The sequence below is a fragment of the Haplochromis burtoni genome, unplaced genomic scaffold (assembly GCF_018398535.1).
Source record: "Haplochromis burtoni strain Fernald_Lab_line unplaced genomic scaffold, NCSU_Asbu1 Contig_99, whole genome shotgun sequence".
NCBI classification, from domain to species: Eukaryota; Metazoa; Chordata; class Actinopteri; order Cichliformes; family Cichlidae; genus Haplochromis; species Haplochromis burtoni.
In genome coordinates this window covers 1,059,288-1,083,191 of record NW_024582460.1, presented here as the reverse complement: position 1 = coordinate 1,083,191, position 23,904 = coordinate 1,059,288, and the positions used below count along the sequence as shown (strand labels likewise).

At 39.9% G+C, this 23,904-nt stretch overlaps 2 protein-coding genes across 12 annotated transcripts; both read left to right on the top strand.

Annotated features, from left to right (window-relative positions):
• Positions 1 to 27: 27 nt before the first annotated feature.
• On the top strand, positions 28 to 10,959 carry pycr3 (pyrroline-5-carboxylate reductase 3). 3 transcript variants are annotated; one of them, XM_014338404.2, is made up of 8 exons: positions 293 to 1,101; positions 3,507 to 3,593; positions 3,909 to 4,002; positions 4,083 to 4,147; positions 6,453 to 6,632; positions 7,490 to 7,702; positions 8,566 to 8,658; positions 8,762 to 10,959. In XM_014338404.2, exons 1-8 carry the CDS (start codon positions 655 to 657, stop codon positions 8,963 to 8,965), a joined length of 1,383 nt encoding a protein of 460 aa, XP_014193890.1. In that variant the 5' UTR covers positions 293 to 654; the 3' UTR covers positions 8,966 to 10,959. The 3 variants fall into 3 exon arrangements, with proteins under 3 accessions (XP_005937319.1, XP_014193890.1, XP_005937318.1); XM_005937257.3 differs by lacking the exons at positions 293 to 1,101; positions 3,507 to 3,593 and adding an exon at positions 28 to 266; XM_005937256.3 differs by lacking the exon at positions 3,507 to 3,593 and having other exon boundaries at positions 294 to 1,101.
• Positions 10,785 to 22,074, top strand: eef1db (eukaryotic translation elongation factor 1 delta b (guanine nucleotide exchange protein)). Of its 9 annotated transcripts, none has more exons than XM_005937260.3 (12): positions 10,886 to 10,959; positions 12,586 to 12,595; positions 13,221 to 13,278; positions 16,194 to 17,461; positions 17,924 to 18,041; positions 19,156 to 19,227; positions 19,979 to 20,041; positions 20,383 to 20,479; positions 20,581 to 20,693; positions 20,769 to 20,975; positions 21,065 to 21,259; positions 21,932 to 22,074. In XM_005937260.3, the coding sequence occupies exons 4-12, from the start codon at positions 16,194 to 16,196 to the stop codon at positions 21,968 to 21,970; spliced, it is 2,172 nt and encodes a 723-aa protein (XP_005937322.1). In that variant the 5' UTR covers positions 10,886 to 10,959; positions 12,586 to 12,595; positions 13,221 to 13,278; the 3' UTR covers positions 21,971 to 22,074. The 9 variants fall into 9 exon arrangements, with proteins under 9 accessions (XP_014193894.1, XP_005937324.1, XP_042078952.1 ...); XM_042223015.1 differs by having other exon boundaries at positions 10,887 to 10,959; positions 13,251 to 13,278; XM_042223018.1 differs by lacking the exon at positions 16,194 to 17,461 and having other exon boundaries at positions 10,867 to 10,959.
• Positions 22,075 to 23,904: the final 1,830 nt, after the last annotated feature.

Sequence of the window (23,904 nt, the reverse complement as noted above, 5' to 3'; positions counted from 1 at the left end):
TTAAAAAGGTGCGTTTCATTTATTTCACGGTTGAAACGTCCTGGACACGGCGGAAAAAAACCCCGGAATGTTTCGCAGAGGATGCTGAGCGGCGCCGCCCACCTGGAACAGCAGCGACAGTGAAGTGAAAACCAAACGATCCAACAGTGGAGCTAGAGTCAGCTGGTTGGCTCTGTGGATGCTCTGGGTGCATCCACGGTTTAAATTTAACTTCTGTTTGCGGTTGCCAAAACGCCGGATATCAGCAAATCTGAAACACAAATCAGGTGAATAAATGTCCTACCGCCAGCGTTACCCGGTTTTGTTCACGCTATTGTGTTTGTGTCACTCCGTGTTACTTTATGGTTGTCCAGTCAAAAAGAAACACGTGCATTGTGTTTCTAATCTAATCTCTCCTGGATTATTTTCAAGATATTCCTATTCAGATGCATGAGCGGGGCTTTTCTTTTCTCCATGTTTAGAGGGTTTAAAACGCATAATTGTAATACTTTATTGATTCGGTTTTGAAGATTCCGTGCTAAATACTGCTTAAAGATTTTAAACTAGCAACATCACAACAGCTCATGCTACAGCAGGCATGCTAGCACCTATTAGCAACCTAGCCGTGTGAACGCTAGTTCGTGTGGGTTTTCATGAGACTGCATTGCTAAAACAATGGACGATTCTGGCATCAAGAAGCAGAACTGGGACGTGAAGGAAACGGAGTTGTTTCTGGAAATTCTCAAGGAGCTGGACATGAAGAAGTGCTTAGACGGAAGGAAAGTGAGGAATAACAAACTGTTCAAAGTGGCACACAGAAGAATGACAGCGGCTGGTTATCACAGATCCGTGGACCAATTAAAGTTTCGCTGGAAACTTCTCAAAAGCGCATACTACAAGTGCAAGCGAGAGCCCGACTCCCCAGCCCCAAATAAAATACAGGGCTGGTGGCGCTATGAAAAGACGATGGTCGCTATTATGGAGTCCAGACACCCTCTGGTGGGACCCGGGGTTAACTCTGACAGAAACGACGAGGTGACAGAAGAGTCAGATGGCGAAGCATCAGTACTACACTGGCCGCAGCCCTGCCCGGACAATACCACCCAGAACCTGGATTTAATTGTAGGGGTGATAACCGTGGAGGCGGTGTCGTATGTAATTTACGATGACGTAGGAGGGCCATTGTAGGTATTAAAATAACTGAAATATGGCGCCTGGGAAGACAGGGATTAATTCCTTGGAAATTCAAAATTTCGGAAAGTAAATGTGTCGAATATTCTAATTTAAAGATATAAACTTATGCAACTTTCAAAAGGGAAGACGTTCAAATATTCTGGCAGTATAAAGCCCTAAATTTAGAAGGAGAGAACCGGGATACAGTAATGTGCAAAAGTCTTGAGTCACTTCTCATTCAGTTATTTTGCTAGGAAAATGTGAAATGGGTGTGATGAATTATTGAGAAATCAAAGCATGCATGAAAATACAGAATATAAGGCAAAAACAGTTTGTACAACTCTAACAAGCTTGAAAGTCAATATTTGCTTTGACTGCCTTTTGACTTCTTTGTCTTCAAGAATAGATCTCCAGGCGTCTTGAAGGAAATTTTTGCTGCTTTTTGCCTCAGTTAAGATGATCCCACACTGCTTCAGTAATGTTGAAGTTCTGGGGAGATCAGTCCATGGCTGATCACGCCCCATTGTCTTTTTTTTTTATTTATTTTTTTATGTTCCATTGTCCAGTTATGCTTTTACTGCATTGGCCATGTGTCTGGGCTTTTGACCTGTTGAAAAATGATGCCGTTGCCAGTCAGGTTTTTTGATAGTATTGCATGGTGGATCAAAATCTGATGGTATTATGGCAGTTTTGGCAAGATCAAAAACGCCACTGGCTGAAATGCAGCCCTAAACCATGACAGAACCTCCACATGTTTTACCGATAGCTGTAGACACTAACTCTTGTACCTCTTTCCTGACCTCCTCTGGACATCATTTGAACCAAAAATTTCACATTTAGATTCATCAGTTCATAAGACCCGAGCGTCTGATTTTCAACCTAGTTTTTGTTTAATTTGCATACCTCAGCCTCCTGATTTCCCTTCCTTAACAATGGCAAACCGTCTTCCACAGAGACAATTTCTGATGAAACCGAAGAGCCCAAAGCATCACACATGCAGGGTGGAAGCAAAAGATAAAGTATTGATGGGTGACTCAAGATGTTTGCACATTACTGTAGATTCAAATATTAAAGTGTCAAATTTAAAATGGGAAGATATGTCTGTGAAGGTTCTCAGTCATCCAGGTCATCGTAGTCAAAGGAGCTTTCAAAGAAAAGCGTCTGGACTTCTTTAAGTTGCTTGAAGACGTTTCACCTCTCATCCGAGAAGCTTCTTCAGTTCTAAGGTCAAAGGTCTCCACCATTTGACCTAAGGTCTCCACCATTTGACCTAAGGTCTCCACCATTTGACCTTAGAACTGAAGAAGCTTCTCGGATGAGAGGTGAAACGTCTTCAAGCAACGTAAAGAAGTCCAGACGCTTTTCTTTGCAAGCTCCTTTGACTTAAAATGGGAAGAAAAAGATTTACAAAAAATCAAAAACAGATGCACTCCAATATTGAACTTGTATGTTTGTTATGAAAAAATCAGACTACAACTAAATTTGCAAGAAAACACACCCTTTCTCTGGCTCCATAATTAAACTTAAAATGGCCCAAATATGCCATAATAGTCAGTAGATCATGCTACATGATGTCATAGTCTGCTTGTTTTTTAATACATCTGGATTACAGTATACACTGATATTAGGTGTAGCTCACTTTTTTAAATTTAAATACAGTATACCTGTCTGGCAATCAGTTCTATATTCATTAAGACTGTAATGTCAGAGTGACTCTCTCAGTTGCTGAAATAAGGTGTTTCTAATATTCTGTCAGGTAAGTAACGGTCTCGAATCATTTTCCAAACAAAACATAGGAAAAGCTTTCAGTATCAACATAGTCAAATTTACATTTTTACATATACAAAAATACACTGCTTCCTATTAAAGTGTTTCCATTACAAGGGTAATTCAGATTCCTGAATTAGTAGGTATGATGTTGTGTAGAAACATGTACAACACTAATAACAACACTATAATATCGATCAACAAAAACGCAACAATTTTAATTCTATATTAATCCAGGTGTACCCCAACAAACACTTAAATTATTGTCTCTGCAACATGTGTCCAAACACCACTGTTATTTTTTCCACTGCATCTTTAGTGGGGTTTATTCATATTTTCATGTGCGCTTCTATTGACTGTCTTTGTTTAATTGGGAGACTGGCAGTTGAGTGTGAGTCACGTGTTTCTAGGTTCAGTCAGACCAACAATATTCAGTTGCTCATTGACCACATACAGTGATACAGGCTGCAGTCCAAACACGAGAGAAATCGGATGTGCACACTGACTGGTTTCTGTACTTAAGCCTTTTTTTGTCCTGCAAACCCAGAACTGGGTAAAGGATGCTGTTTCATAATGACCTATGACAGGGAAACCAGGCTGTGGCAGCATTTTACTGGAGGAGGGAGGGGAATCTGATTACTGACCACCTGTCAACTAGGATTTATCATATATGTGTGAGTTTGTTTTGTTTTTTTGCTTTAACCTGATTTCTCATAGTAATCGGGTTTCTCATATGCATGGACACAAAGATCTGAACACAAATTGATTGTCTTTGGAGTGGTGACGTTTTTAGTGTTGATTCTTGTCTGGATTCATTCCCTGAGTTTATTTATTTTTGGTCTGTAAAATGTACACAGTTTAATATCTTCAAACAACAACGTGTGAAACCCTTGTTACAGTGGAAAATGCATCATCATGGTGATTTTTAATCACTGGCATCATGTTATCTCGATGTTCCTGCTGTAACCTGCTGCCTGCTTTGGTTTCAGATCAAAATGGACCCTGAGATGGACTCTCAGCTTAAGATTGGCTTTATCGGTGCAGGGAACATGGCGTTTGGCATCGCCAAAGGCATCTTATCCGGTGAGTGTAGAGAGAACTGAAGAAGTGAGGAGGACTGGAATGAAGGACACATTAGTATTTAATAAATGTTCTCTTTGTAGGAAATGTCCTTCCTGCAAACGTCAAAGTTAGTGCACCATCCTCAAGGAATCTGGGACGCTTTCAGGTATTGTGGAATTTTTTTTCCATCTTGTTTATTGTTCTATCATTTAAGTTCTCAGTGTGAATCATTTTGCATTGAAGTAAGCAGTTATGGTGAAGATCAGTTTACAGTTCAGTCTAAAACTGTAGTGAAGCAGCCAGTTATTTTTAAGCAGCGTAAGTATTTGTAACATTTTTACCTTTTCGTAGACATGGTCCCTATTCTGGGAATCAGGTTTACTAACAACTGAATTTTTTAACTCTGAGATGAGGAAAATTCTGGCTTTTCTGTTCCAGAAAGACGGTTAACTTAAACTTTGAGTCAGTCAATCGGTAAACTCTGTGAACTTAACCTGCTCTGAGTTTCTTTCTCTTCCCTCTTGCTGCACCTAAAACGACTGACTGACATCCACGTTCATTTCTTCATTCATAAAGTCACCATCAGAGGACATACTGGAGTAAATGAAACTGCAAAAGTTTGTTTTAAAAATGCTAAAATCCCAGTTAGATGATGTGGGTTTTTTGCAATTAACATGAGCACTTTTGCGATCATTCATTCGTCTATATTTAGGGATGGAAATGGCGATTACATCATTGATCTATGACCTGGTCAGAATATAAAATCTGTACTCCCCATCTTTCTAACGCTAATACTTTGTATAATAATGCAGGTGTCAGGCTGTCAGTTAGGTTCCTGTACTGCTAACATTTACTTCCCTTTATTGTAGCAATCTGTTTCAATCAAACGTATATAAAACTGATCAATGATCAATCATTTGTCCTCATTAAAAAAAAAAAAAAATGTCTGCCACAATTGGGATGTTGGAGATGATGTAACTATGAGCCTGACCTGACTTTAAGGCAAAACTGAAGACAGTCTGTTTTCTAAGCAGTTCATGTTAAAATGTGGTCACAGGTTGAAATTCAGTCATTAAATGATGCCTCCATGTTTTGAAAGGTACAATGTCTGAAATTCAGAATCTGAACTCGATGTATTTTCTACTGAAAATCACCTTAAATGGTCTCATTGGGTCAGCCTGAACCAATCCACATAAAGGTTTCTCGTCAAAGGTTATTTTAAGGATCATTAAAGCACGTCCTGACCAGAGTCCATTTATCAGTCTCAGTGTTAATGAAGTCAGATCATTTTTTAAGTCGGTTCCTAGAATAGGGCCATCGTCTTTCGGCTTGCATCAATAGATCAGTGCATCAAAGTTTAGTTTAGATTTTAAAAAACAAGGAAGCGTTGGATTTCTCAAGCCTGGTGTGAAACCACTGGGTTTTATGAAGGGGTATTACAATTTTTCACAAGCCCCAAATGTTTGTTTTTTTTCTTTTCAGTTGTCACTAAAGCTGACATGGGAGGTCTTCTGGCTGTCACAGCTAATCATAAGTGTGGAAAGCTGACAAACAGAAAGTAAAGTCATATCTTAGCAACACTGTGACCAATAGAAATAAAAACCTTATTGCATCTGGCCACTACAGGGCACCGCAATAAACAATACTGCATTTTCTCTTAACCCCTTGTTATTTTTGTCACTTAAGTTAACTTTGTGTGTGTTTTTACACAAACATTTAATGATTTGAATGTTATATGAATTTGCTCTTTGGAGAGGTGGTTTTTGCATTTATATATTCTTATACTGCTTGGAAATGAAATGTATACCACTTTAGATTTGGGGCCTAACCTTTCTGTCTCTGACAGCTGTGGTCATTAAGCTTCAGTCTGCTGAATCTTTCCCCAAAAATGAGTCAGCAAACTGTGTTGTTCGGTTTAATCACTCGTCAGACCACTTTAGTGTTTTGTTTTTCTGTTTTCTTTTCTTTTTCCCAAAAGCATATTTTTATGGTGACTGATGAGTGTTTTACACTTTTCTCACCTGAGAATGAAAAATAATTTTCTATAACTTTTTGCAACTTTGTACTGTTCGTTGAGAGAAACAAAGTTGCTCAATAGATAATTGGATTATATCCAATAGATTTTTTTTTTTTTTTAAATTGACCCAGTAAATGATTAATTGACCATTTAAAGTTTACTCCTCTCCTCTAAACTCTTAAACAGCACTTTGCATGGCATTAAACACTGGCTTGCTAATATCACTGAAACAACACTGAGTCTGTTATCATGGCGGAGTTTTAGAAAGCAACATGAACTGTAATCATGTCATAAGCAAATAATTGTAATACTGGAGGACATCTTCCAAGTCCTAGAAATGTAAATGCTTCTGCAAAAATTAACAATATAAAGGAATTGTGTGCCATCAGCATGATTTGATCTTGTGTCCGAGCTAGTGCTTCGGCTAAGTAATATTACACCGGCTTGCTTTTAGGAGCTGGGCATTGCTGTAACTCACTCCAACATAGAGGTGGTTTGTGGGTCCGATGTGGTCTTTGTCGCAGTCAAACCTCACCTGGTTCCGCTAGTTCTCAAGGAGGTCACACAACACGTCACTGGCAGACACATGATTGTATCTGTTGCAGCAGGAGTAACACTAGCAACGTTAGAGGAGGTGAGTGCCACATAGTTTCTGGTGTCTTTTAAGGGACAGATCACCACTGAATCAGATTTGCGTTCTTCTTTTGGCTTGTAGTGTGTTTAGGTCTGTACTGTCATGGTGTGAACGAGTTTTTGAGATGGCTGCAGAGATGTCTCTCTTCTCTTGTGTATAAGTTGCTCAAAGCTCCCCAATTTGTATATTTTTATTAACTCTGTAGCAGTGTCTCTTTATGGAAATCACGAACCATTATTTCAAATACCACAGATCTCTCTGAGCAGTTTCATGTTCAAGTTTTTCAAGTATTTTTTGTATACCACCTCCATCTACCAATAGAAGAGTGCAGCTAGCGAACATCAGAGTAGAGTCGCCTGTCTTCATGGGCAGAGGCACAAATAAAGGTTCCAAATAAAGGTATAGTTGTATGGAAAGAAAATAGTTCCTACCTGAAACTAATACTACACACACAAATTATATATACAGTGCTTACATGTATCAGATCATCACCCAGTTACATCTTTATGCCACAGCTGAGCTGCCCTAAATTAGCAGTGTATGTAATTACAACATCATTTGGTTCTCTAATGCTTAATCCACCAGTGTGCACAAACTCATTAATAAAGGGGATATTTTAATGCTAAAATATGATTCTTGTTCTTATGTTTTATGAAAAAGCACATTTTTCTTTATTAATATGCCAAATTATAATTGTTTACTTGCATGTTATATTTTATTAATTGCTGATTTTTTTTTTTAATTTTTTTTTATTCTTTTTATTTAATTGTACTTATGTGCATGCACAGATTTCATTTTAGGGTGAGCTGTAACTTTCAATGCTGATCCATCTATATTTGTCCTCTTTTAACGTCAAGCTCCTTCCTGAGAACTCTGTTGCCATCCGGCTGATGCCAAATCTACCGTGTTTAGTTCAGGAAGGTGCTCTCCTGTTTGCTCGAGGATCACACGCAAAACAGGAGGACGGCGCACTACTTCGTTCCTTGTTGCATCGCTGTGGTTTGGTGGAGGAGGGACCTGAAGCCTGGATTGACATCCATACTGGGCTGAGCGGGAGCGGAGTAGCCTTTGTGAGTGTCCTAGATTTTATTTCTTTTGGTTGGTTTATTTGTTTTATCTGAAGTCTTTTGCCGCTTTTCCATTAGTACCTACTCGGATCGACTGGTTTTCCATTGCAGCAGAGTACAACCCAATGTGTGTGGTTGTTGTTATAGCAATGTGTCCGAGCATGACATGACGTAATTAGTATGCAACTCGAACACTACAAAAAAGGTGGAAGTTCAGGCAAGAATATACGTGCTGCTCGCTCTGTGGCTTTTCATCAGACTTGGGGAACATGGCATTGCTTTTGGTAGCCATTTAACCCGTTGCTGGGTTTCAAAAATGGTGGTTTTGATTTTCATGAACGAGATGCTCTCATAACACATCAAATGACACTCCTAACCGGCCAATCACTGGCATGCAGTCTGGTGACGTCTTGGTGCCTGTTAGGATCGCTTGGAACCCTGGTACCAGGTACTGGGACCTAATTGAAAACCGTGGTGAAAATAGGTACTAATGGAAAAGCGGCTTTGTAACTTCTTGTTTACAATTGTAACATGAATTTCTCAGACCATACACATTGCTTTGAAGATGACGGTTGCTTATATATTCCAGGCTCCAGTTGCCTAGGTGTCCTTCTAATCTATTTACACCCAGGTCATGTGTCAATCAGTGGTATTCTTCACTGTCACTGGTAGTACCTGCCTGGAAGTTGAGCTTCCTGTGAGCACAGTTGAGCTCAGAGGTTTACCTGAGCTCACCATGGTCATGAATGTCATGTCAATTTTGGGCTTTTTATGATTTCTTTTAACTGTTCTTTTTCCAGAGTCTTTAATGACTTACTGACACAGAGTTCATGTTTTATTCTGATCAGTGAGCTTCTTCTCTGCAGGTGTATCTTTTTGCTGAAGCTCTGGCAGAAGGAGCTGTTAAAATGGGCATGCCAAGCGCTCTAGCCCACAGCATTGCCTCTCAGACTGTTCTGGTCAGTTTAACACTTTGCTCACTTCTGTTTTACAACAGTTCACTTCAGAGCTCTGACTCCTGCGTGTCCAAATACAATATTTGAAAGCTGCTATTTGCTGCAGGGTGCTGGGAGGTTGTTACGTGATTCCGGGAAGCATCCAGCTCAACTTCGCTCGGAAGTCTGCACGCCAGGTGGAACAACCATATATGGGCTTCACACACTGGAACAAGGCGGTGTGAGGGCGTCAACCATGAGTGCTGTGGAGTCCGCCACCGAGAGAGCCAGGGAACTCGGCCGAAAGTCAACAGCAGGGAGCAGAAAGTGATGGACAAATTTGCCTTTAAGAACTACTCATTAGACTTTTAACTTGATAAATACCCAACATGGAAACCTGAACTCCTCTTTTTTTTTTCTTTTTTTTTTTTTCTTCTTCTCTTCTCATCACACTCAAAAAAAAAACCAAGTTGTCCCTTTTTTAAATCACATTTTCTCATCTTCTTTCAGTCTCTGTAAGCTAAAAGTCAACATTGGCTTAATCTTAAAATTGATTCTGACAGTTTAATATTAGACCATGACTTCTGTTTTTACATGCACTCAAATAACCCTGTCTTATTGGATTTGGATGCAAGTAAGGTACAACCCAAATTTGATTGTACCAGTATTTGTTGATATATTCTAATAACGAAATGCTGAATAAATCCAACTTGTCACATTTACTAAAAGTCACGTGAGACTCGAAGGTTGAAGGAGAGGCTAAACGAGTAGAAAAAAAGCTGTTATGCAGACCATATTGTTAATCATCACTACAGAAGCCCCTGTTATGAACATCTTCATTGCTGTACTGCCTTACTGCTCTTGATTGGATTGTAATGTAGAGTCAGTGGATCATTTTAATCTTTTAAATTATTATTATTGTATTTAATATGTTTGGATAAAGCATACGTCTAAATTTTAGGATAAGAGTAATCACATTTGTGTGGCTCCAGTACAATGATAGTGTCCCAAGTATAGCTACTGTATGGTTGTGTATAACATGGTGTATGGGGGAAAAAAAATGGTTCTAATTTAAAAATAAGTATCAATTTTCATAAAGTGTGATGTTATCAGGTTGTGTTCTTTATTTTTCTGTTAGTTTTGGAGTCTTGAAATCAGCTATTAGCTGACAGCTCAGACTTAATTTCTGCCCTTTAATACAAAAGATAACAAGCCACTGCAACAATGAGTCAGTTAGCCTAGAAAGAAACATTAATAGGCAGCCATATGGATAAATCATTTAAGATAAATTCGATAAATTCTTCTTATAATTTGTTTTGGGAAATTATACACTGAATATTGTTAGATCTGAAGTCAGTGGTCAGCCAAGAATCTGACTGACAATGTATTACCCTTTGACTGCGGCCTGATCCACAAAGCATGTGCTGTGGGTGTAGAAGAGGGTGGACAATTTGCTGCGTCTTAGGCCACATGGAGCCCCTTCTCCATTAGCAAGGTCGCAACTTGGACCTGAGGCCCACCTCTTCCTGCTCCAGGAGAGGTGGGCCGCAGTTGGGAATTCCTCTGAAAAAGCTTGAGTTTGCATTGAGGGAGGAAAGGTCTGGTCTCTTTATAGACTGCAGCCCAGACCTGTGTACACATTAAAAAATGAATGAATGGGTGTGTGTGGATTGATGGACAAAGTCATGAGTTCACTGATAACAAAAGGCACCACAAAACTAATTGTAATCTTGAAAAATAAAACAAGTCCATTTAGTACCTTTTCTGGCCCTGAATAACATTACATAGTTCATCTGCCAGTGCGTCATATGAGTCAAAATTCAAGACTGTTCACTTGAACTGGCTGAACAATAGAAATAAAAAGTTCAGAGGATTTGAAATCTAGATCAAAGAGAATGAAACAGTTTTTTTTTGTCACTGATTTGTCTATAACAGCAGATGTAAATAATTTAGAGACTTACAATAATAACTGAGTGAAGGTATCATAAACAGTAAAGCCTGTCATACTAAGACAGCGGTTGGAAATTATGAGGTGTAGCTTTAAACTGAGTTGTGACCTAATTTGGTGAGATGCAAATACTCCAGTGTCACATTTATTCCAATTTTAATATATCAAAACGACATGACATTCAACACAGAGCATGAGGCAACATTAATGATTCATACCTTCCCTCCCCCACCCGCTAAGATCACACAATCACCGCTGTTCCTTGCTTCCTCTCCGCTTCCTCTTCTTCCTCCTTCCCGCTGTCATTCACGACCGGAGAAACACGTTTTATCCGCTGGCCCGGCCTCACACCGACAAGACAAAAAAACCCCACAATAGTAAGTAAGCTCAACGCCGACCGACAGCCTGGTTTCAGTGTGATTGTTAGTGGTGGGAATCTTTAAAATACATTTTGGGTAAACTGACGGATATTCAGTGGTTAACAGAGCAGGCGCTTGGCTGGGATTAGCCGTGGCTAGCAAGCTGCTAGCTGAATGAGCAGCGTGCTAGTGCTAACACTGTCGGAGCGGCAGTCACGCTTGCCGGATACCGGCTTCAGTGGCTGCTTGTGCTGGTTAGGTTTTTACGGCATTGTCAGTATTAAAAATAAGCTCTTTGGGGCCACGTTTTAAAACAAGTAGACTTATTCCGGTGCAAATGAAATGGCTACTGCAGAATTCATTCTAGCTAGGACCGAATTAAAGAAGATGAAAGCTGGCTAAGGTTAGCAGGGCGCGCACCTTTGGAAGTTGACAGCGCTCCTGATGCTCTGTCTTTTGTTGTTTAGCATTTGGCATGACAGGGTTTTCTACATGACGTTACACAAGTATCTTTAAGTGGAAGTGCTGCCTTGAATCCTGGAACATGGTCACTGATGAGCTTCTATACAGATCAGGGCAGGAGAGGTAAATTCTTGTTGTTTTAAATCACGTATATATTTTTTTGTCAGCCACCCTCTTTAAATGTTATCAAGGAGGGACTGATGAATTAAATTATTTGTGAATGAAATTTCACCAACTATATACATGCAAGGATACTCAACATCAAAGGAGAACAAAGCATATTCTATATAATGCCACAGGGTGTCTGGGGTGATTTCATTTTTCTCCAAATTATAAAGTCACAGGGATATCAACTGAATGTTGGGAGCCAGCCAAAACCGACAATCAAAATGTCTTAAGTATACGTCAGCCTATATCTAAATATATCTATATCTAAATCAACCATTGCATAGAATTCTTCTTTTTTCTTTTCCAAAAACTGCTTGAAGCCATGACATGTTCCAAAATTGCCATGTAGTTTATTTTGAGCTGATCCAGCACCCAGTGCACCACCCTGCTGCCAGAAATACTCACCAGAGCTGCAGCTCGAAATAGCTCCCAATAAATTAAGTATTAACTTTTGTTAATAAAACTAAGCTAAATTAAAAACGGCAGTTTCCTACTGTATGAAATATTTTTGGGGTGCCTTCAGATATCCTCTTAACTTCAGTGACAGGCAACCATACTGGCTGCTAGTGGAGCTCCTCAATACAGGATACACTCTCCCTGAAAATGCACAGAAATTGAAACGGATAAATGAACCTCCCCTCCTACCGCAGCTGAGCCTAGTCAGCAGTTCTTTAAGAAGATGGATAAAATCTGTTTTCAACATCGTATCTAATTTGTTTGATCTGTTAATTAGATTGAGTATTGAAAGGTGTGATGTGCTTTAACAGCAAATGTCTACTTTTGATGATGTAGAGGAAAATAAACTGCTCCCAACTGAAGGGGGGTTGGGTCCAAGTTTTGCTTCATGTTCTAGGATTATATTGGATTTCTGTGAAAGCATTTTTCCCATTCAGCATCATCCAAGGCTAAAAGTGGAGCCATTTAAAGACTGCGGAAAGGTTGACTTTCATGTTGAATATCTGATCTAGATAAATTTTTTAATGTATAGCTTGTCTTCTCCCATCTTGCCTTCAGAATTTCACATGTGAGTATTCCTTGTAACGCTGTCACATACCTTGCATTGAGCACAGACAGTACAAAAGATGGATGTAGCTTCCTGGTTTGAAAAAGTTAAGCCGATGTGGAAGTGCCTTAAACCGGTTTTTAGTCTGAAAGCCTAAAGATGGCTATAACTATGCCTTCAATGAGTGTTCCTGTCCTTTAGTCTATGAGGAAAAAAGCCTTTCTGTTTTGACCTCTGTAAACACTTTGCTAGTTCTTTGTCTTAGTTACTCCTTTAAGATCATACTCAATAAAATCTTAAACCTACCACATGTCAAATAGGAGGCTTATCAGTGGTATTTTCTGCTTGTTCATTGGCTAACGGCTTGTCAATCACAAGTCGGGAGCCAATGACCAAGCAGTTTCACATTCAGACATACCCTTTCAAGTCACATCCAGTTTCTTGCAACCAAAATGGAAATGGTAGAAACGTTTGGCTTCAAAACAGGAGTGCAGAAAACAATGGGTCACATCATGGTAGTTATGTCCGTCTTTTGTACTGTTTCCACCCTCCTTAAATGTTGTATCCCTTGTATTGTCTGATTCATTTTGCAAGGTGGTGATTGATAAATTTCTTTTCAATGGCTTGCGGTTAACTGGATGAAAAGAACGTGTTGAGCATTTGACTTTGATACTAGGTTGAGCTCAACACCTTTACTGAAGAAGGTGAGTTAACAGATTGACTAAGATCTCCTCATAAACATCAAGCAGGAAATGACTTCCCAAACCAGTACCCAAAGTTGTTATAGCTTTGTATTAGTTTGGATCATTTTAACTAAGCTCTGTATGAACAATAGGGAATGCATTTGCTGTATTGTAGTATATTACTAAAACTTAAAGATGCATGATTTAGTGCATGTCTGAATTGTAATACCTACTGTATTATTATTTTAATTTTATTTATTTATTTTGCATGCGCATGCGTTGCATTGGTCCACTAATGTTTTTCTTTTACTCAATGACCCCTTTTCTTCCTGTGATTGCTATCATGTCATTGTGTATGTTCAGTGTTGCAAAGCTGTTTAAGGTTTGTAAAGTACATAATGGAAGCTGTAAACAAAGGAGTGCATTATAAGGTCAGTTTAATGTGTATCCTTTGCATAAATATTTAGTCATAAATGGTGCTAATAATATAAAAGCTATGGCATATGCTGGATATCTTACTAGCTCTGATAATACAGTGTCCTCCGTGAAAGACATGATTGATAAATCAGATTCTAGAAAACTCATAAAAAATTAGATTCGATTGATCTGGGTTAGGACTAGAGATGGATCGATCCGATATTACGTATCGGTATCGGTCAGATACTGACGTAAATTACTGGATCGGATATCGGAGAGAAATAAAAAAATGTAATCCGATCCATTAAATATCAAAAAAGCGCCTCACAAAACTTGCGACACGTAACTCGGCTCATAACCGTAGCACGTCGGAGCAGTGTGCTCACGTGATAGAGCGGCTGTGTGTATTTGGAGCCTCGCTACCAAACCAGCATTTCATCTCCGAGGAAGTATCCCAGAGAGAAGTAAAGCAAGTGTGTAAGTTCATCTCTGAATGTTTGTAAAGCATTCCTGCCGTTAAGCTTAACAACCGATATATGGAGCGACTGCCTCTTCTTGCTGCTACTTCAATCATGAAACTGCTTAATGATCAGCTGATCGCTTTTCTGTCGCGAGTCCGTCTCTCTGTTTGTTTTTGGCCCACTTCGCACCAGAAAGAGGAAACCAGCGGCTGAACAACAGCAGCACGTTTAAGCTTGATAAGCTGTTGTTAGAATTTATTTAATATTACTTTCTACACCAGGATCTTTTTCTACGTAGCTGACGGCTGGTAACTGTGCAGGGGCGGATCTAGCAAAGTTTAGCCAGGGGGGCCGATAGGGCATTAACGGGAAAAGGGGGCACAAAGACATACTTTTCTTTCTTATTCTCATTTAAAATGTCTAGCTTTTAATAAATAATTATCTGACACCCAAAGTTTTAATCTTGATGTAAAATGATATAGAAGTCCATTACTGTATATAGTAACTATTAAGTCTAATATACCCTAGTAAGCTATAGTACTTTTTCCTTTGGGAAGATTGTCAGTCTGCAATTCTGTTGAAGAAAGATGTTGAATCTATTTAATTATTCTTGAAAAATAATTATTTCTGTGCATTTTTTTCACACTGCATCAAATTAAAGTTGATTACGTCAGATTAAGCATCATGAGGTGGAGGGTGGGGGTGGTTCCCTATTTTTTTTTTTTTTTTGCTGGGAGTTTGCAACCCTATTAGTTAGGTTGCTTAATATTTCTGCTAAGTACTCTTTAAAATACCAGAATAGGAGGATGGAGTAGGTTTAAGTTTATTAGATTGATCAGTATTGCTGAACTATGAAATATTTTGGGTGCAGTGTATTTTTTACATACAGGTATAACAGAATAGCTTTAGTGTTGTTGTTTATTTAAACTTCAGTATGAATTTATGCTAAATGCAGCAAGATATTAAAAAAACAGTTTTATCTATTAAAAAACACACTATATCGGAATCATATCGGTATCGGCAGATATCCAAATTTATGATATCGTATCGGACATAAAAAAGTGGTATCGTGCCATCTCTAGTTAGAACTGGGCGATATGTTAAAATTATTGTTTCTCAACATCAGTCAGACAGGCATGCATTGCCTGTGTATTAATGGGGTAAGGCACCTCTGTATGAACAGTATCTCATATCTTCTTGTGTATAATCTACTAATTCTATGAATTAATAGTTTATAATCATAACCACATGGAAAGGATTGGGTTTTTTTTTTTTTGTTTTTTTTTAAATAGAAATTCTCACAATTATTTAAAGTCTTTGTGGATTAACTTGCTTTATTGGGGCAAAGCTTAATTTAGACTTCTGGATTGAGCATATGTAGAGGCTACGATGTATCTTGTCAGAAGTGAAGCTTATCCATTGTGATTGACAAGCCAGTAAGCATTCTGTTTCACAGTCTGCAAATATGGTGAAAAACTTAGCTCGAGACTCCATAACAGGACTTCACTAAACCAACAGGTGATGACATAGCAACCAAGAGCATCATTTATTGAGGTTTGGCCACTATGAGCACTAACGTCTGAGTCACACAAGCCTACAGACCAGTCAGTCCTGGCAACCGCCAGATGCTAAGGAAAAATGTGTATTCCATAGCCAGTTGGCTAAAACCGTCTCGTAATTGCTTTGATCATTAGCATTTTGAAATGATGAACTTGTCTCCAAATACTGTCCTGCTCCTTTCTCAGCTGTGGCGAAAGTGTGAAAAGTGCAGTGCTGAATTCTCAAGGTGACAGACTTTGTCCAGTCACCTAACTTCAGTCTACACCATCTGCTTGCATGCTGCATGTTTTTCTCTGCTACCGATTTGTAGAATTTGTTTTGTAGTGTATTGCCATAAATGTGCATCTCTGTAACAAAGCAAAAGTTCAATAATTCATCAGCAGCACTGTGTAAAATAGATCGACCCCTTTGTGTCTTTAAACCTCCGTGCCTCTCTCTCACTAACCCAAAAGCCTGTGCCTGTTATTCTCTTTCCTTTGTCTCCGCAACGGCGCAAAGATGTCTAAGAAGAACACCCAGAGCTCTGTAGATGATCAGTCAGAGCATGGTCAGCCTCCCAGCCACTATCAGGTGGATCAGTCCACAAAGACCATGCTGGGTTGTAGAAAGAAGGCCGAGCCAGGCCAGAGAAATGGAGAGACCGCGTCGTCGTCTCCGGAGAGCGGCAGCATAAACGGAGAAGGAAAGCGTAGTGGCAAAAGCCGTCGCCGCAGAAAACGTTTGTCTAATCCTGAGAGCCGCCCAGAAGAAAAAGTCGACAAGCACAAGAACGAGGAGAAAAACAAACAAAGCAGTCAGCCGTCTGATCACCTCTCTGGGTTGATTGGTCTGCAGTCTGAGTGCGCGAATGTGTGGTTTGAACGGAGCGTCTACGAGAGAGCAGAGAGCCTCTACCAGTGCTGGCTGGCAAGCTCTTCTAATGGGACCACCCAGTCGAACCGATCACCTCCATCCTCCGGGAAACAATTGAACTCTTCATCCACTGCAGCTCCACCTTCTGCTGGCCCATCATGCAACCATGGTGACCAAGTGGCCTGCCACCATGTTGTACAAACAGTGTGGGTAAACAAGACGACATTTGACCAAGCAGAACGCCGCTTTGTTGAGGGGTCGATGCAGCCATCAGTTCCAAACTCTCTGGACCTTCAAGCTCCATCCAGTCGCTCCACTGCATCCAGAACACCTGATGAAGGATATCAGTCTCTAGCCCAAACTCCTGCAACCCCTGTCATCCAAGCAGCCATCACACCAACCGTACGGCAATCAGTTAACGGACTGCCCCGCATCCCAGTGGAGCTGCTCAGAGACGTGTGGCTGGACAAGCCACTTTATGACCGTGCTGAGGCAGCCTTTTACCAAAACCTGTATGGTAACAATTCCACCAAACGGTCCAGCTGCACTGCTACTTCCAGATGTAGTGACCACCCTCAAAGCCTTGTAGAAGAGGAAGAGGAGGAGGAAAACGAAGAAACTGTAGCAGAGGAAACACGTGTGGTCCCACAGGGGAAAGCTGAGGTCTTCCATGCTCTGCACCCGATACAAGAGGAAGAGGAGCCGGCTGAGCTCCCGGAGAAGGAAGAAGTAGCAGCTGCAGGAGTTCGCTATTTCCTCCATCCGAACAGTGAGCGGGTGTGGCTGGACAAGTGGCGGTATGATGCTGCTGAGAGCCATTTCCATGGTTGCAGTGGGAATAAAGCTGTGAAGAAGGAGCGCAGGCCAGAAGCAGAAGCCTCATCAGTTGCCTCGGCCGCCCCACTGAGGGACAAGTATGATCAAACCGGGAGAAGGGAACTGCTCCAGATGTTTCAGTTCATCTTTTGTTTTTTGGGTTTTTTGACCATCATATCACCTCCATTCTTTTCCCACATGAATTTGATTTTTCTTTCCTTTAAGCCATTCTTTGTCATTCATCTGTGTTCAATCTTTTCCTTATGCTTTGTGTTTTGACTATCTGACCCATTGTTGTGTTTTACCATCCTCTTTTTTTGTTATGCATTTGTATGGTTGGATTGGGGTGGCTGTTGGTGGAGAATAGCTGTTTAAAACTAAATTAAAATTAGTCTCTTACAGAATAAAAAGTCAGATTTTATATTGGTGAAATCTCTGTATGCTGAGTGATTTTTAGTATAAGAATTAGTAATAATTTAGGCTTCATTTCCTTTTTCCCTGACCTTCTGTGTCCTGTTCATACATCCCTGTCTTTTCCTTCCCTGCTTTCTACTTTGTAGAAAAATGAGTGCAGTGGACTTTCTGGCCAAGGAAAAGATCTGGTTTGACAAACCACGCTATGACGAAGCAGAGAGGCGCTTCTACGAGCACATGAATGGCTCACCACAACCTACAAAGGTAACCACGCTGCCTTACAAGTTAAATCTTGTGCTTTAAGCTTTTAATCATCACATCTAATCTGAAACCATTGTACCATATTAATGTGGATTATTTACATCTTAAGTGTCTTTGCGTAGAGATTAGATTCTAACAGTGCATAGATTTTGTTTGTTCTGTTCTGTATTTGATCAAAACTGTATTATTCCACAGGCTGAATTTGAAGTTATATTTTATTGTAATTAAAAATAAATAAAGTAATGCGTTAGAATATACCTTCTGTCTAAGGACGAATTTCAGCGTATCTTATTTGGGATTGTAATGTAAGTATATTTACATACAAATACTTACAGGTAGATACAGGACATTTTTACTGGAAACAGAAAATAATTGTACTCTAAGTAACTTTAAGTACTACACAATTTCCTGGTAGTTTAGGGGGAAAACAAACAATTTTTCGCCATCTTATATCATTAGTATTTTGTACTTTTCAGGGCCTTTTGGTATTATGAAGTGGATTAATCTTGCCTTTTTACATTATTATTTTTGTACATCATTATTGAATATTCATTATGTTGATTATTTATTATTGAATTATTTTATTTATTTATTTATTTTTTACTTGCGCTGTACTTAAAATTATTTAGTATAATTATCTTTGTTTCCTGTAAAAACCTGACTTGTTAGCTCCTTATTCTAGTGTACCAACCTTAAATATTTGTATGTAAATATAATTACATTGTAATTTAAATAAATTACGGCCTTGGTCGCAGGCCACATTAAAATGTAAACATCTAAGTAGATCGCCACTGTAACATCTTCTGCTGGTTTTGGATTCTGAAGCCTTAATTTTGGGATTTTGGACACAACCATGTGTTTTGAGCCAGAATAATTAGTTGACTAATTAAAATGATACAAAAGGCACCTGCAGCACAAATCTGCTAGAGGTCTGGTTTGACCAGAGCTGTATAGATGCAGTTTTTTTTTTTTCTTCTTTTTTTCTTTTTGTTTGTTTGTTTTTGGGGGGTGTAAATCAATCTAATATTTTGGAATGAAATGTTCTAATTGTGGAGTCTATCCTTGCGTCATAAAGTCAGAGATGAATTGACACTGACAGCTGTTCGTTTTCTTGAAGGATGCTGGCGCCAACACCATTCTTCAGGACATTGCCCGGGCCCGGGAGAACATCCAAAAGTCTCTAGCAGGGGTAAGTATCATCGAATACGCTGTATTTCCATTTGATGGATAACATTGATGTGGTATTAAAAGTGCTTAAATTATCCAAGTACATGTATGCATACTAATATAATTTCACCAAACCCGACCATTTAGATCAGAGCATCCAGCCTTTTAGTTTTGGGGGTAGTGTCTTTCTCTTTTAAGTAAATGGAGATGACAAATTGAAATTGTCTTGGAAATAATTTCAAGTTATTCCAAAATGTAAGCTGTCTAATCTTAGCTTACATATTCGCATAATGCCCAGTTCAGACTACTATCAGGCACTGTGATCATCATCTTTTTAAAAAGAAATAATAGTGCAGTCTGACATCAGCATAGCTCAAAAACTAGTTTTAATTTAGAAATAACATAGCTATAGTGCTATCATTTTATGGTGACAGTCTAATACACATAGGACCAGTTGCCCTCCTTTTCTCTGACTTTTCCTAGCTTTCATTTCCTTGACGGAGATGGATTAAACTAACTGATAAGGGAGATTTTGTTTGAGTTGAAGCTCTCTGTTGATCTGAAGGCTCTAAAGTGTAAATGTGGTTTAGTGTAAAAATGTGGTTGTAGTCTTTTATCTCTTCTGTGACCTCCGAGCTCTGTTTATTTCCTGTGGTTGCTCCAGTTGCTTTCTGTTCTGTGCTCCTCATTGCTCTCCTTTTGGCATGAACTTCAATAAATCCTGCTCCTTCCCTTCTCCTCATTTCCTTTCTTCCCTGAAATCTGGCCCCAAGCTGAAGACTACACTGTGTAACAGAGGGTCTGCTCAGCCTCCCATAAGCCAACATTCTCAGCTTGTAAGTGCCTCCAAAGCTTGTGTGTCACTGGAAGCACCTCTGTCAGTGGACTTTGTTGAAAACCACACTTTACTGATCTGAATACCTCAGCTTACAGATGCCTTTTCTGTGCAGTTTCCAATTCAGACACAGTCACCTGCATATTTCTACTGGGGTCTGTAAACTGCTGCATACTTGTGCTGTCACTTTCTGGCTCTAGAGCCTGGCTGTTGAGACTGCAACCTGCTGTTTTCTCACACATGGGTGTTCTGTTTGATGAAACGACTAATATTCCACATCCTCCATCAGATGTTCTCATTAAACTGTATTGATCCCTCTCCGTTTCTGTCTTTGCGGTTCAGAGCACAGGCAGCAGCATCAGCAGCAGCTCGGCTGATCACGGAGAACTCGTTTCCCGCATCAAGAGCCTGGAGCTGGAGAACCAGAGCTTACACAAAGGTGGGTTTGTTTGATCTGCTAGAATATGCATCACTTCTTTATTCATATTCACATGTTCCTCATTCATGCTAAACGCACTCTTGTATCTCATGTCTCTTTAGTGGTGGAGAACTTGAGGGCAGCACTTTCCAAACTGGAATGTCGGGTTGCAGTTTTGGAGAAGTCTCCTGCAGCCGTCAGCCCAGCTTCTGCTCCTCCAGTCCCTTATACAAACGTGAGTTTTTAAACATTCAACCAGCTTTCACCTTTTAGAATCCAGAGATGTTTCTACTCTTTTAATTTTCTTCAGGGCACCGCTGTCCAGCAGAAGACCAGCACCCCAGCTAAAGAGGAGGAGGAGGAGGAGGAGGATGACGATGATATTGATCTGTTTGGTAGTGATGAAGATGAAGAGGCAGACAAACTCAAAGAACAGAGATTGAAAGAGTATGCAGAGAAAAAGGCCAAGAAGCCTGCCATCATCGCCAAGTCCTCCATCTTATTGGATGTCAAACCTGTAAGTCTGCTCTGTCTGAGCCCGGTCATAGGTCAATTATTTAAAAAAGAAAAAAAAAGCTCACCGTCTGTTTTTTCTGCTTCTTTTAGTGGGATGACGAAACAGACATGGCGAAGCTTGAGGAGTGTGTGCGCTCAGTACAGGCCGACGGTCTGTTATGGGGGACGTCCAAACTGGTTCCTGTTGGATACGGCATCAAAAAGCTCCAGATTGCGTGTGTGGTGGAGGACGACAAAGTGGGAACAGACATGTTAGAGGAGGAAATCACCAAGTTTGAGGATTATGTAAGTCTTGTTCAGTATTTCTGTTAAGCTCTCATACAATAACAGACTAACTGGGCATCCAGAATTTAATAATCACAATAGCAATCACCCCACTAAAACCCAATGATGCTCTAGTGACAGTAGGAAGGAAGAACACTCAAACTGCTGGAAAGACCTAAAGAACCAGGCTCATGGAGGGACAGCCATCTGCTGCTGAAATCCAAATCGCATTAACTTGCAATAGTAAAACGGCTAATAGACAAAGCCACCGTTTCCCCTCTACTCCTCCTTACTCTTTTAATGCTAATTTTAATTACATATATGCATGTATTTTATCATTAAAATGTAGGTAAACATACTCAAACATAGAAATTAAAATAGATTAAAAGCATCAGAGAAGCTGGAGTGAACAGATTAGGTTCAGTAAGGATGGCTCACCTAGGAAAATAAGAGCAGTGTGTCAGAATCATCACATTATCTGCCACAGTCAGCACACTGCTGCCACCTTGAGGCAGAAAGGGACAAAGTGAAGCTGAAAGACTCCATAACACGAGCAGTTGTACAAGAACAGTTTGAGTCATTTTTTTTCTTCAGGGTGACATCAGGAACAGTATCTGGTGTAAAATCAAAACATGCAGTTACTCGCTGTCGTGAATAATCCTGGTACACTTGCATTTTTTTGCTTTATTTTAGGTCCAGAGTGTCGACGTAGCAGCATTCAACAAGATCTGACCCCGTCCTCTTCATGTCTTCATGTCTTCATGTCATGCCTTGATTCTCTGCTGATTGTGTCAACGGTTAAAAATAATAATAATAAAATAACCTCTTGCACTGAACCTAATTTCTCTGTTTCTCGTATTTTGATGGAGGTCTCAGAGCAGATGGATTTAAAACTTGCTGCATGGCTGAATGTGGTATTCAGCCATTACAAGAGGAATGTGAAAAAAGATGTCTGAGGTGAGGGGTGTACCACAAAGCAAGCTTATTGGACAGCACTTTTCTTTTTTATCTTTTTAGGTAGGTGTCTGTGTTTTTTAACCTGGCTGGAAGATCATAGTGATGCATAGTAAAATAATAAAGCAGGTTATGTTGAGGCTTCAAGTTCCACATTTCCACAGACTCTTCACAAAAAATGCATGTTTTATTGGTTTCAAGTTGCAGCTGCAGATACACAATTACAGATAAAACATGAAAAATTAGAAACTGTTACCTCTCTGTGGGCTGTTGATTAATATTCACTTGCAATTTCACTTAAACAAAAAACAAAAAACAATTTGATTGGAGGATTGTAGGACCACTCCCACAGTCTATCGCCATTTGTCTTCATTTTGTGCACAAGAGAGTCAAATCATGCATTAAAAGCCACACAGACACTAAAGCAGAAAGCCTGGTTTCATCAAACAGCTAATATAAAGAAGACTGGCTGTGTTACAATACAAAAGGTGATAGTAGAGCTACACAGCAGGATAGAGAGGCTTGTTGAAGTTTTCCTCCACCCTGTGCAGGACATGGACCTCTGTGTTACAAACTACAAGCAGTGTGAGTAAGAGAAGCTGGAGGTGTAGTAGTGCTCATTCAGTGTCAGACAGGTGCAAGTCACACTCCAGGAGATCATTCCTCCTGTTTAACCAGTTTACTCACACAGCAAAAAAAAAGCATCTAATTCTGCCATGTTTCCCACTTTTGACAGAAATGTGTTTCCATGGCTAAACTGCTACTCCCAAGCCACCACCAAGCACAAGTGTCAGATGTAGTGGTGTAAAGTACGCTGCCACTGGTCTCTGGAGCAGTGAAGATGTGTTCTCTGGGGTGAGGAATCAGGCTTCTGTCTGGCAAACCAATGGGCGAGTTTGGGTTTGGTGGTTGCCAGGACAATGGTAGTTGTCTGACTGCATTGCGCAAAGTGTAAAGTTTCAAAGGTGGCGTGGGATTGTTGTTCAGGAGTTCGGGCTTGGCCCCTTAGTTCCAGTGAAAGGAACTCTTATTTTTCAGCACACCAAGACATTCTGGACAATGTTTTGGGATGGTCCCTTCCTGTTTCAACATGACTGCACACCAGTGCACAAAGCAGGTCCATAAAGACATGGACGAGTGTGTTTCGTGTAGAAGAACTTGACTGGCCTGCACAGAGTCCTGACCTCAACCTGATAGAACACCTTTGGGTTGAATTGAAGTGAAGGCAGCGTGCCGGGTTTTCTCATCCAACGTCAGATTAACAAGAAAGCTGGGATAGTTTATTTTATATTTTATTTTTTGTTCACTCAAATAGAAGATCTGTCTCTCTCTTCCACTTCTGATCACATACATACGAAGGATTCAAATGTATGTACACACAGTAATGTAAACTGTAAGAGCAGCTCTTATTTGGTGATGTTTACAGCGACGTTTTCATTTAATCGCAGGATTTTCACCCCCGTGTCTTGCTTTAACCAAGGGTACCTCTTATGATGATTCACTTTCGCTAAGTTAGATCTTTTTATATATTTTTCAGATTTCAAACCTTTTAAAACCCAGAGAGGAAAGTTAGGGTGAAGTCAGCTTGTCCCCCTGAGTGATGTGACTCCCAGAGCTTATTAGAGAAACGGTAGAGAAATGATAAATAATAATGAAGCATTATCATCACTGTGATGGATTTCTGAATTTCAAGGAGTCAAACACACAAGAGT